The sequence below is a fragment of the Protopterus annectens genome, chromosome 9.part0 (genome assembly GCF_019279795.1).
Source record: "Protopterus annectens isolate FY-2018-M chromosome 9.part0, PAN1.0, whole genome shotgun sequence".
Lineage (NCBI taxonomy): Eukaryota > Metazoa > Chordata > Ceratodontiformes > Protopteridae > Protopterus > Protopterus annectens.
Window position 1 is genome coordinate 1,162,592,144 of NC_056743.1, and position 14,635 is coordinate 1,162,606,778.

Consider the following 14,635-nt stretch of genomic DNA (forward strand, 5'->3'; position numbering starts at 1 on the left):
TCGTGCAGTTGTTTGATATGTTTCTTACACTAATAAGAGGTGATTTCTTGCAATAAAGTGATTCAAAGGTGTTGCAGTGATGGAGAGACTTGTTTTGCAGTAAAGCCCAAAAGCATAATTTCAGAGGTAAAAAATGACAAATACTAGCATATGTGTATGTACTGCGGTAGTGGTGCTGCGGTAGCGTTGTCGCCTCACAGTTAGACGTTGCCTGTTCGATTCTCAGTTATGTGTCTACTGTGTGATGACATGCATGAATGGGCATTCCTTCGTTGAAGTTTGTGTGTTAGGCCTGGCAAGCCAGCATGTAAAATGCTACTGCCAATCATTAGCGGACCAGATTCCGCTGTGGTGACCCTAACCGGGAAAAGCCGAAAGACTCACACACTGGCATATGTGTATGTGTTTGTGCTTATTTGCAAAACCCTTCACTGGTATGTGTTAATATGGCAGATGGATTATGAAAGCCCTTACCACTTGTATTTGATCAGAGAATTGGAGAATATTTGAGCAAGAGTACGATATTTTTATACAAGCAGCTTATTCAGATAAAGATCCACGCACCAAGGCATTCATTTTGTTAAACCTAGCTGGACCAGAGGCTATAGAGAGAGAGCATTCATTTGTCTATGTACCAGCAGTATATGAGGGAGAAGGTGAAAACCATCATATTGTTGTACAGGCTGAATCAAGGAAAGACCCTGAGTGTTTGAAGTGCAAATTCAGAGAAAAGTGTAACCCCCAGACACATATTACACCAGAGAGACATTTGTTTTACACCAGAGATCAGAAACCAGGGGAAACGTTTGCAGCTTACATAACTTACCTGAGAAACAAAGCTAAAATGTGTCGGTTTGGTGACTTAAAAGATGAGTTAATAAAGGACAGGCTCATGTGTGGTATTAATAGTGCTGCTGTGAGAAAGATCTTGCTTATGTGACAGTGATTTACCATTGAATAAAGCCATAGAAATTTGTCAGATTCATGAAGTGACAGAAAAACACAAGTATGCTTGCGAGTGACAAGAGCATGTTTTCAGCAGGCTCTAGAGCAAATATAGATAGTATGCAACATGTGGTAAACAGAAGTAGGCCTAAGCACATGGTAGCCATAGCCCCTGCTAGCTCACCAGGGAAACTTTCCAGCAAGTTCTAAGGTAGTGCAGTTAAAGGAGCATCCTCAGTGCCGTACTGAGCAAAACTCAGCAAAACTCAAGTCCAGCTTTATTGTTAACTGTTGCAATTGTGGTGCAAATCATGAGTCTAAAAGAGAGAGATGTTTAGCATTTGGTCAGCAGTGCAACAAGTGTAAAAAATGGAACCACTTTCAAAAGTTTTGCAGATCAAGTAAAACCCACATGGTTGCAAAGAAAGGTCACACAAAAAGTGAGTTGATCAAGTAGACACACATCAGCCAGCTTTCTATGTAGATGGTGTAGCAGTGCTTTGTGAAAGAGTTAATGCAGTGAATTCATTGGCAAAGAGCGAAGTATTTTGTACTGTCCAGATAAATGGTAAATCCACAGAGCTTAAAACAGACATTGGTTCAAAGTGTAATGTTATATCAGTAGAAACATTTGCTAGAGTGAGAGCTAATGAGCAACTCAGTGTAACCAGTAGTGGGAAACTTGTTGTTTATGGAAGTGAAGAAATTCATACCAAAGGTTTAGAGATGCTTTCATGTTATTTGGCCAAGGGTTGTTACAACTTGTTATTCTATGTAGTCCGAAGGCCAGTACAGTCTTTATTGAGTCTCAAAGATAGTTTGAGAATGAAGCTGCTTTCTTTTACCAAAGAAGTTCGTCACACAAGTGCATATCCAAGTACTAATTTCTCTAAAGCTATTTTCTCAGAGTATGCTGATGTTTTCGATGACAGGTTGGGCAAACTTCCAGTTGTGCATTCTATGAAGTTAGGCCCAGGGGCCAGTCCAGTGGTCAGACCAGCAATAAAAGTTCCAATAGCTATGCAAAATGAAGTCAAGACTCAGTTGGATAAAATGGTACAACAAGGTGCAATTTGTCTAGTTACAGAACCAACTGAATGTATGTCGTCTATGGTGGCAGTTCACAAAAAAGGCTCACATGAAATCAAAATATGTATTGACCCAAGAGATCTGAAAAAAGCATTGAAGAGACCGGGTCTATATCAGATAATCGAACTTTTAAAAGTTCGAACACCATATGTTCGAACTCTTAAAAGTTCAAAAATAAAATAAAAAAAAAAAAAAAACAGAAAAAACCTACCTGAAAGCTTAAGCGGGGGTGGGGCAAGCCCTCCTGCATCCCCCACACCCCCCACTCTTTAAATATACCAACTATGAGATCACACTACAGTGCAGTCAATGGAAAACTTCCATTGCCACACTGTACGGGGATCTCCCTTGAAACGTTCGAACTTTTAAAAGTTCGATCATATGGTGTCAACCATATGATGTTCGAACTTTTAAAAGTTCAACAACATGATAGGAACCTGAAGAGACCACATCATGCAAGGTGCACAGTCAAAGAGGTCACAGCTTTGATACCAAATGCCACTGTCTTTTTCTGTTTTAGATGCAAAGAGTTCATTTTGGCAAGTACAGCTTGATCACAAATCCTCATTACTAAACCATTTTGGTACCCTGTTTGCAGATACAGATTCCTAAGAATGCCATTTGAAATAAATTCTGCAAGAGAAGTCTTTCAGCGTGCAATGGAGCAAATTCTTTCAGCTTATCCTTGTGCCATAATAGTAGATGATTTATTAGTTGGAGGCGATGGTGAAGCAGAGCATGACAAAAACTTAAAGAGAGTTCTAGATAGAGCATGTGAAGTCAGTTTGAAGCTCAATCCTCTGAAGTGCAAATTCAGGCTTCCAGAAGTTACATATGTAGGTCATTTGTTTACCAGTCTTGGTTTGAGGCCAGATCTGACCAAGCAAGCAGCCATTCTTGAGATGTTCAAGCTTTACAACGATTCCTAGGCAAGTCTATACCAGACTTCAATGAGGTGACAGCATTGTTAAGAGAGCTAACATGCAAAAATGTTGTATGGTCATGTTGGAGCATCACCAGAAGGCATGTGAAGACCTCAAGCAGAAAATTGCCACTCCACCTATGTTAAGATACTATGATGTGAACATACCAGTCATTCTTTCCTGTGATGCTTCAAAATTTGGTTTAGGTGCAATTATACTCCAAGAAGGCAGACCAGTAGCCTATGTGTCCAGAACATTTACCCAAACTGAGATGCAGTAGGCTCAAATTGAGAAAAACTTTTGGCAATAGTATTTGCATGTTCCAAGTTTCATTATTATGTTTATGGTCGAGCTATTCAGATAGAAACTGATCATCAACCTCTGGTTACTATCCTAAAAAAAGACTATGCATTCTGCTCCAGCAAGATTACAAAGAATGATGCTAAAATTGCAAAAGTACAACTTCAAAATGGTCTACACAAAAGGCAAACTATTCTATCTGTCTGATACCTTAGCCAGATCACCCACAAATACAACAGAACAGCTTGATGCAGAGAATTTTGACTTTGATGTGATGGCAGTGTGTACTTTTTCTACCACTAGACCTGATGAGTTAAGGGATCACACTAGGACTGATCCAATTTTGCAAAAGCTCAGTCACTACATTAATGTTGAATGGCCATCAAGACGATCCAGGGTACCACCTGAAGTGCAAACCTACTTTCCTTACAGACATGAAATATTGATAGAAGATGACATTATTTTCAAAGGTCCTAAAATTGCTTTTCCTGCTTCCTTACAACATGAATATATCCAGATTTTGCATCATGGTCACCCAGGTTTATCATCCACTAAGAGAAGAGCTAGAGAATTAGTATTTTGGCCTTCATTACTGAGAGACATTGAAAAAGTACTTTTTTGTTGTTCTGTATGCAATAGTGCTAAGCCACATCTGCAAAGAGAACCACTTCATCTAAGTCAGGACCCTGAACTGCCTTAATCGACAGTAGCCACTGATATCTTCGAGTAGAACAATCAACACTACTTAGTATTGGTAGACTCTTATTTGAACTGGTTTGAGATTGACTTACTACCTAATCTAACATCTACTACTTATTACTAAGTTGAAACATCATTTCTCAATCCATGGTAGTCCACACAAAGTTATCTCTGACAATGGAATTCAATTTACTAGTCAGTTGTTTCAGTAATTTGCAAAAGAATGGGACTTTGTACATGTTACTAGCAGTCTGGAGTATCCGCAGTCCAAAGGTCTAGCTGAACGTGCAGTGCATAGAGTACAAAGCAATTACTTGAAAGGTCAAAGCGTGACAATACCGATGTCTTTCTGAATTTACTTAATTTCAGAAACACACCCCATGACAATATTCTTGGCTCACCAGCTGAAAGACGTCTTTCCAGGCAAACTAGAATGATGCTACCCATTTGTTCCAGTTTATTAAGACCTAAGGCTAAGAACAACAGAACCATAAAGGCTCAACTATTCAAAAAGCATTCAATCCAAAAATCTAGTTATGACAAATTGAGCAGATTTCTACGTCCATTGAGGAAAGGAGAAATGGTGAGAATACAAACCGCAAAAGGTTTTGATCAGATTGGTCAAGTTACAGGCATCTGTGCCAAGCCAAGATTCTACCTTATAGAACCTGAGGGTATGGAGTACAGGAGGAATGACAGACATTTACTTCCTGTACCAGAATCATCATCACAATATCATTTAAAGGACAAATCTCAGAGAGAATTGAACGTTGTTTCCATCCCAGAGTGTGTTACTATCTCTGATTTCAATCCTGAAAGTGTTTCACATTCTTCAGATCAAAGTATGGGGACTGTCCCAGTTGCTAAGTCCAGTTCCCAGTTTTATGTCACATGATATGGACGAGTATCCAGGCCCAGTGTGAAATATGCAGCAACATGAACTTAACTGTGTATATATGTATATCATTTGTGTAATTGCATGACACAAAACTGTATGCATGCCAAATAGACTCATAACATTGCATGTTTTGTTTTTCAAGAGGGAGGATGTAGATCAGAGTGCACATGCTGTGTGTAGTATATCTTTAAGAAGCATGTCAAAGAGTAACCTGCATGTACAAAGACTGGGCACGTGCCATACCTAGTGCCATTCCGAGAAAGCAGCCAGAGAGTAAGCATGTATGAATCCTGCAGTTAGTTTGTATATAAGTTTCTTAAGTTAAAGTCATTGATCTTCTATCAAGATGTGTTTGTATAAAATAAAGCTGCTTGAACACAACCCACAAAGACTCTTCTATTGTGTCCAAGATACGAGAGCAACAGCCACTATGTTGAGTAAGCATGACCTGCATTTGAATTCAAACTGAGAAAGGTCCACTGCTTTGAGGTTCCCTATGTCAGCTTTGCATTTGAGCCTGGCCAGACTTATGGATCTGTAATTGTCTGCGTCTGTAGAAGGTCCTTCCTTATGTTGTTCTCCATTCACTTTCTACAAAATCTGTTTGAAGGTTGAGGTTTAACAGTGTTGTGGGGGGGGGGGGGCTAAATCATGCTTCATGCTATTTAAGATTCATCCAGGAATATTTTCAACACTCACCAATGCAGTATTTTCAGCTTTTGATAGAGTTTTTATGACTTGCTCTTGTGGGGCACCTGGAGACAAGTTGTTTTCAGGTCTGTTGTGTGGGAAAGATGGAGGGGAGAGAGGGATAATGTTTAAACTGAATTTATTGGTCAGTAAGTTAGTTATATCTTCAGCCTCAGTGTAGATAGCATTGTTCACAATCAGCTCAATGCATGGCTGTGTTGTGCTTCTGAGATTATAAGCATAACTATCTCCTAGCATCTATAGAAAAGAGGAGGGGAAGTTCCCCAATGCCCTGGCCAAATTTCCCTTTGCAATCTGGGTATCACCTCAGGTCTCCCCTGAAACGAGGTGACTAGCCTGGGAGACTAATCTGGTCTACAAAGGATAAATAGAATGAAATTTTGTGTCTTTCGGCTTTTCCCGGTTAGGGGTCGCCACAGCGGAACTCCGGTCCACTAATGATTGGTAGTGGATTTTTACATACCGGGTTACCAGCCCTGATGCACAACCTTCAACGAAGGTACACCCCATTCACGTATGCCTCCACACAGAAGACGCTCTAGCTGAGGATCGAACGGGACAGCATCTTGCTATGAGGCGACAACGCTACCACAGCACCACCACCGCAGTGGTAAATAGAATGAAATAAGTAAGTAAATAAACTTAAAAAAGCCTTGTGATTGTATTTGGCTTGGATGGCTATTTTAGCTTCGAACTTGGCTTTGTTTCTTTATTTCAATGATGACTGACTGAACATTCTGTTAATCACTCTTCTTACTCTTGGTCAAAATTATCTTCATTTTCTTGTAAAGGCTGTTGATATTATGGTTCTATGGGGGTCTGAGGTTTGCTCTGTGCCTGTTCCTACATGGCTCTTTTGCAAATGACCAGACTACAGCTTCACACATTTCCATTTAAACCTACTCTATTTCTGTGACTGGCAGCTGCTGAACAGGACAAGAGGAGCCCTGTGAATGTAGTGTAGCTAGATTTCACAAAAGCATTTGATACTGCACTTCTCAGGAGCTTATTGAGAAAATTAAGGATATTGACGAGAGCCAAAATGGAAAACTTCATAGAAATGTGGCTGACTGACAAGATGTGTGTAGTGAGGACAGCCAAGAAGAGCATCGGGAATAAAAGCCAGAGAACAGTATTGAGGAAAACTCCTGATTAGCATATCTGCCAGATACCAAAGTGGAATCAGAAATCAAGGTCATAAAAGTTTAGCACTCAGAGGGTGAAAAACCCATTCTCTAGTATAATTCTGAACTGAAGCTATTTTTCTGTTGTGAAAGGTTTCTGTTGAGGCTGTATCCGAAACAGTCTGTCTAGCAGTAGCAGGCATTAGAGAAAGGGAAATTAGGTTGGTAGTAAACATCGAACAGAACTACCAAAATGGTGATGGAAATGAATCAGTGAGTTCGACAGCTTTAGCAAGGACACATGAGTATAGAACAGAAAGTAAGTGACATTAAAGGGTGCAGTCAAAAAAGAAAATAAATGGAAGAAAAAGACAACACACAGGACAGCTGGCAGGGGATGATATAATACTAAAACTGAGTATACCATCTCACAGGTAATGACATGATCGTTTTTCAAGAATCAGCAGTAAAATGTTGGTCATTGAGGGAAGTAATGAACATGGGAGGTAGACGCAACACTCAAGCAGAGTGACAATCCAAAGCTCATGGAATGATACCAATCATTGCGGTAAATTCTTAGTATTTGTAGACAACAGAACCTGAGAAGAAGCTCTGGCAATTTAGGAGCTGAACACAGAATGTCAGGCTAGACTGATAGGGAGTTCTTCAGGATTTCATCATACTAAAGCAATTTAAAATCATTGATAAGAGCCATCCTCCAGTGACTGATCAGTCATTTGGTTCCCTTGTCCTACTCATCCATTCTGAAGAGTGGCACAGGCTAGGAGGTCAGATGAATGCTGGCAGTAATCATCCTGGATGGGCTTAAGATTTTTCTTATGTGACACCCCTCCCCCCATGACTGACAATTGCACTGCTGACACCCATCCCCATCTTTTGTGAAATGCACTGATTACGAGGACTGTAATTTCCTACTGGTCTTTTTATAGCACCTGAGTTAGCCACTGGCCTACACTAGGCACCACCTAAACAGTGGGACATTGCCACCCCCTCCACCAGGATAAGAAAATCAAGGTCAGCTGTCCATTTCCATTCCTCCCCCTACCTGAAAACTCTAGCACTCGTCCCAGTACTCAAACCTGTACCACAAGACTGCAGTCAGGGACCCAGCTACCTGTGCCATGGAGTTGGCTATCTGACCATTGTGGGCACTAAGTCCCAAGACATGCTGAATAGCTGGCAGTCTGTTAACTTGCAGGGAGGCATGCATGTAATATTTGTCACTGAGTGCATGTTCATACATGTGCACACACTGACTGTGTTCTACAATAAACTGGCATCCTCCATCAAATGCTGGCATATGCTGCTCCATAAACAAAGTGAGCATCAGGATATGAATGAAATCAAAAAAATTACTAGTGCCAAAAGTTACCAGAAGTGCTCTACTTTGTATATGTGTGGTTCAAGGGGGGAACACAATGATTGTGTTATACTACCAGCTTAATAAATCATTGAATTTTGAAACAATTAAAATACTTAAGTAATTAAGTATGTCTTACAATGCCCTTTCGGTCCACTGTTCAGAAATTCATCATAACGCTGTCATTCATACTGTACTATTACTTATTTCTTAATCTCTTCTAATGCTTCAGTTTACCCATTTAAGTTTCCCTGCACTGTAATTTACCTGACTCTCATTCCCCCTCTTTACTTAAGACTCTACCTTATCATCTCTACCTTGCTGTCATTCCATTTCAGTCATGCAGTCTTAAGCTAATTAATTAATTCTATACCTTGCTATCATTTCTATTACCCTTCACTTTTTCCTTCTGATCAGCTTGTAAACACCACTGTAAATTGTTGTACATATATACCGTATATGTTTTAGTTTTAGGACATTGTAATAGATACATTTATTTAAAAATGCTTGATCTACCTCCCCATTCAGTTAATGTAATTAATATTCCATCTATCCACCACATCACTTATTAATTATACTACATAATTTAATTATTTTTACCAGGCTATGTAAGGGTTTTTTTCAGTGTTTTTATTTTTATTTTTTTAAAGTACTTATTCAGTTTTTTTGTATTTTATATACATTTTCCCTGTCTCTATACTACCTATTAAATTTTTGTATTTGAGTTTTAAAATATATGCACATCTAACTAGATTAGTTAAATCTTTATTCCTTATTTTGAAGCTTTTCTTCCCAGGTCTGAACTGTAAATGATTATGGCTACTTATACTTTTACAGTACCGTAAACAAATATAAAAATAATAAACAAAGCTTGAAAAAAATCAAGTCTACTGACACTAGCCAGTACCTCTTTACTGTAATATAAAAAAGTAGTTTTCCTAGTTTCCCTGAGTTCACATGTACCTCCAGGTAAGACTCCGTGAAGAGACTTTTCTAGCCAAAAGTAATAAGAAAGGTAAAAAGGATTACTATCGTTAGCTCGAACGGCAAATGAAAACTAAAACCAAAACCAAACATTTCGAGCATACACAATGTCACCCCAAATGATCGACACATTTGAGTCAACATTATCGCCAAAAATGTGATGTGATAGCTGTATAGGAGCTGATGTAAATCAAACTCCTATATGACATATCACATTTTTGCAGGGGTGCAAGCTCCCCTGCACCCCCCACACCACCTGCTACTAATATATTCTAACTCCAAGATCGCACTACAGTGGGGATATGGATGAACTTCCAATTCCCACTGTACCGCGATCTCATACATATAGTCGAACACACTTATGCTAATGCACTACTGCATTTGCATACGTATGTTCGACTATCCAATACACTTGTCATTTTGTGAACGACATTCTGATGTTTGGCAGCATTACTGCTGACAGAATGTTGTTCGCACAAATGATAGTAAACCAGGTAAAAAGGCTAATTTAAAATCTGTCTTGCTTTTACTTTAATTATGCAATAAAAGTTATGTATAGTTCTTAATTTTACATGACTGCTGTCAGATATACTATATGATCTACTACCTTCTGATTTAGAACTGCAGAATGTTAGATATGGAAAATAAAACCTAGAACTCACACTTAATTTTTTTAAGGGACTAAAACTGTCAAAACTAATGAATAACATCCATGGATTTAGACTGTGTAACAGGTGATTTGCATTTTCTTGTGTTTTGTAAAATGCGTTACTTTCTACTGCATACATTGATTATGTCAAAAATCAAAGTGCATTAAATCTGAAACTCCATTTTTAGTTATTATTGGCAATGTTCTCTAAAACTGATCATCTGTGGAATTTCAACACCAAGAGTGAGAAAAGTAACCAAAAAGTAATACTGCAACATGAACTGAAAATGGTACATATGTATTAATATTAATAAGTTTATTAATATTAATAAGTCAAGAAAGGAAATGTTAAAAGCTTTGCAAAAACATGTATTTTGTATTCATTTGTTCTCTTTATCTTTACTTTCTTCAGGTGGCTGGAAAAAAAGATTTTAAAAATGGACAACTTGACTGTATACTGCTCAATTATCGAAGATATGCGGAAACCCATCATTGCCCTATCAGGCAAAAATAATTCTTTGGATGCCATTAATTATGCCTCGGTCTGCCTCCATGTAATCGCTTCATTCTTTGGGGTGCTGGAAAATGCTCTTATCATATACATCATTGGGTTCCAAATGACAAAGTCTGTAATAACAGTGTGGATCATGAACCTTGCTATCTCAGACTTAATGACAGCACTGTCTCTCCCAATTTTTACCTACTTCTTGGCCTCTGGGCAGACATGGACTATGGGAACTATCCTGTGTCGAGTCTACTCTGCAGTATTTTTCCTCAATATGTTTGTCAGTAGCTTCCTTCTCTGCATTATCAGCATTGATAGGTGTTTTTTGATTGCTTTTCCAGTTTGGTCCCAGAACCATCGGGATGAAATGCAGGCGTCACTCATCTGTGCTGTTGTATGGATGTGTGCCATTCTCAACACCCTGCCATATTATGTCTTTCGAGACACCATTCCATGTCATGATGGCCGAATTATGTGCTACTACAATTTCATGCTGTATAGCTCTACCACAAGCAATTCCTCTGAAATCTGCAAAACAAGGCAATATGCCTTTGCCATCAGTAAGTTCGTCATTGCTTTCCTTATACCCCTTGTAATTATTACTGCCTGTTACATAACGGTGATCAGAAAGCTACAGAGTCGACGAAGGAAAACTCCTGGCCGGTTCTTCAAGCTCACTACTGCGGTTATTATTGCTTTCATTCTCTGCTGGTTACCTTATCATGTCTTCAGTATTTTGGAAGCATATGCAGATTACAAAAAATCCCTGAGGCCATTGATCAGAAGAGCACTTCCTTTCATCACAAGCTTGGCTTTCATTAACAGCCTTATCAACCCTTGCCTTTATGTGTTTGTCTGTCCTGACTTTACAGCAAAAATCCAGCAATCACTAAGAGCAGTCCTTGAACACGTTCTTGTGGAGGACACAGAGGTTTCCACCATCTGCAGTAAAACACGACTTTCGACAAGCAGTGGGCTTCCACTTCAGGGTTACAAGTTTGTAAAATGCAAAGGCAGATGCCTGAGGGATACAGCTGCCATTACATAACATTACATAAAACTCATACATTCTGGTCTGCATGTCTTAGAGCTCAATGGTAATGTTTCACTTTGTATTTCACTTTATATTTTCACTATCCTCCTCCTGAAAATGTGATTAAATAAATAAAAAATGTGTTTAATTATTTAGGAAGAATAAGCAAGACTATTACTGTAAACACACATTTATGCATTTATATTACTTAGCAACAACTTGTAGCTTTTCCATGAAAATATAATTATTAGTTGTCAAATCTACTTACTGTATTAGGCACAAAGATTTCCATAACTACTGTAAAATTCACTGACATGTAAATACAGAGAATAAAATGTGATATGTAAAGTTATGGAATTCAGTTTAAACCCTCCACCCCCTTCCCCCAGTTACAGGATACTTTTTATAACATCTTGACTTTCTTTCTAAGGGTTTAGGCAACATATTTACCATGGTTGGGGGGGGGGGGGGCGTCACATGCAGCATTTGAAGCCTACACATTTAAGACAACAACCACATTCAAGCTAGCAAGCTATGTCATAAAATCCATTATTTCATTTTCTTTATAGGTTCGTACGAAAGTATTAAGCTAGCTGCCTTTGTGGGCCATTTCAGGCCTAGCCAGTTTCTCTTATGGTGCTGGAATTAACATATTCCTTTTGAAGTTAGTTTGGTCTTACCCATCTCTTTGTCAGTAATTATATATTACCCCAGTGAGAATAACCGGGATCATACCATAGATAATTTGAGGGGATCCATGCATGGGATAAAGCATTTATGAATTGCCCCTCTCCATTAGTAGTACAGGGGCAGTCCTGGAGTAAAGTTTCTGTTTCCCATCCATAGATCCAAGATGTGCTTGTATATGGACAGGCGTGAACATTGTTTTATGTGGCTGGGAGTCTGTTCTGGAATAACAGTATTCTCTGAGATAAACCTCTTCCTCCAAACTACTCTGTTGATGTTGCAAATGAGGTTTACATCCTTAGACTTAGTATTTCTGATGGTATTTGACTTGCTGATGTGTCATAAATCCATCAGTCCAGAGGCTGGAGGATGCCTTGTATTCCAGACACAGGCAGCTCTTAGCAGTCTGTTTCTTAGTATAGTGACAGGGCTTTGAGTCGGTCCGTACAGGACACATTGTTTAGGCCTTGTAACCTTTTAGTAAGGTATTTCTATGGTCATTCCAGTTGTTGTATGTGTCTGGACAGATACATGCCAAATGGGGTATTAAACTCAATAATTGCCCTAATGAGGGCTGACTAAAGAGGGACAAAGAGATCACTAGATCTAAACACAATCCCTTTTTCTATAAGCTGTGCAGTATGGAAGGGCTTTCTTATGACAATGGACACATGTTAACCAAAAGTTAAGTCTCTGTTCACATAAGCTCACAAATCCTAAACAACTGGGTCATCTCTTAGGGGTGTACTGTCAATGTGGTAGTTGTCCAGGGTACATAACTTTCCAAAGTACATGATTATGCATTTTTTGACATTTAGTTTCAATCCAAGATTTTGACGCTAGGTATTTATTTGGGACAAACCTTCCTGCAGGAAGATTGCATCATTTTTTTTTTGGGGGGGGGGGGAGTTAAGGGAATACGGCAGAAGTGAAGAGTTGCAGATATGCAGCTGAGTTTTGAAATATACAGAGTCATGTGTTGTGCATTATCTAACCAAAGCCCAGCCTTTTCCTTAAGTACTTAATGATACATTTATTTTTCTCTTGCACTAATTAGAATGGACATTTAAAATGAATGTTAGCCTCATTAAACTTCTGAGTCTCTGGAAGATGCTTACATCTCAGAATAGCATCACATTTTTTCCTGTTGTACAGAAAATGTGATTTGTATAATAAAGGTAAGATGAATGACATCTTTCAACAAATTAATGCAGCCAGACTAACACATTTCATGCAGAGGTAGTCCTCATATTCTCTGTTTGACTGCAAAATATAAACCATTTATTTTACAGTATGCTCTTAAAGTTCTAACATATCACAGATATATTACATATTACACTGTAGATAGTAAGAGTTTTGTTAATTTCAGACATAGCTATTTTCTTAAAAAAACAGGCATAGAAAAAGATTTGGCTTTTGACAGACATTTTTGTGTGAAGAATCAATATTATTAGTTTTCACTGTAAAAAGACTAATAGTTTTGTTGATTGGCTAGTGCTTTATAGCACAACCAATGGCCTGAGTTAGTGACCCAAGATGCAAAGGGTCAGCTGAGAGAAGAATGGCTGGGCTTTCTTTGAGTGAGGGTATGAGACAGTCCTCCACAGGTATGCCATCTAGCAAATGCTAGTATCATGGAAAGAACAATCAAAAATGACTAAAATGGAGCTCCTTAAGTGTAAGTTTACTTTGTAGCAAGCAAAGCATATCCTCTCAGAATATTGCACTCACTTACAGGTCTGCATTGTACAGCCTTACCCCAGTGAGAAATCAGTAAGCCTTTAAAACTAGGTCAATAGTGTGAAGTCAGCATACTGTGATAAATTTTGTTGATCACATTTTGGTTAGTTTAGTATTTTCCAAATATTTTAGTGATGAAATTCATCATATGGGTGAAATCAGTCACTTTCTGAAATGTGGAAAACCATAGATTTTGCTCTATGTAGCAAAATCTAGTTAAACTGTAGGAAGGCAGGTCATGTGACATCAAATCTGGAGCTCTGCAGCAAAGTGATAATTCTGGGACACATTTGCTTGAACTGTACTGTATTATTTTAAGCTAGTGGACAAGCCAGACTATGTTAAAGTGCTTAAATAATAATAAATACATCAATTCATCATATACTAACAAAAATATCACTATAGGTAAAAAGCTGTACCAAATACCAATATAGGTGAAATTACAGTTTGGCCACTCTTGACCTTAATGCTGACATAATAGAAATATTTTCAATCAAATCGGGAGGGTTTGAAGAGTTTTTGTTTCTTTTCATGTATTCTAACTATTAAATAATGATTTTTTTATGATGTTAAACAGGATTTGATACATCATATTTAATGAATTGAGAAATCACAAATATACTGCTCATATATTTTATTGAGTGATTAGTTTTAATAACATTTCCTTAGAAGATGTATGAATGGTTTAAAGGTTTTGTATTTTAATGAGGAATGGTTTCTTTAAATACAATTGAATGTTAATTAAATTATTCAGTTTGTAGTTAATCATGTGTGCATGTATATATACACGCACATATATATATATATATATATATATATATATATATATATATATATATATATATATATTTAAGGTGATTGATTACTGCTTTATATGTTCTGATGAAGTCCTTTGGAATTGTAGAATTAAAGCACTCAATTTTGTTTTAATAAATGAATGGTTTGCATTTAAAATGATGCTTTTTCA

The 14,635-nt window shown here is 38.0% G+C and overlaps 1 protein-coding gene across 2 annotated transcripts in view; it reads left to right on the forward strand.

Moving 5' to 3' along the window:
- LOC122811895 (prostaglandin D2 receptor 2-like) overlaps positions 1-14,373 on the forward strand; it is a 650,060-nt gene extending 635,687 nt beyond the window's left edge. For both annotated transcript variants that reach the window (XM_044084043.1, XM_044084042.1), the window contains one exon: positions 10,116-14,373. In XM_044084043.1, coding sequence (XP_043939978.1) covers positions 10,141-11,256 — 1,116 coding nt within the window. In that variant the 5' untranslated portion in view covers positions 10,116-10,140 and the 3' untranslated portion in view covers positions 11,257-14,373. The remainder of the gene's footprint in view (positions 1-10,115) is intronic.
- Positions 14,374-14,635: the final 262 nt, after the last annotated feature.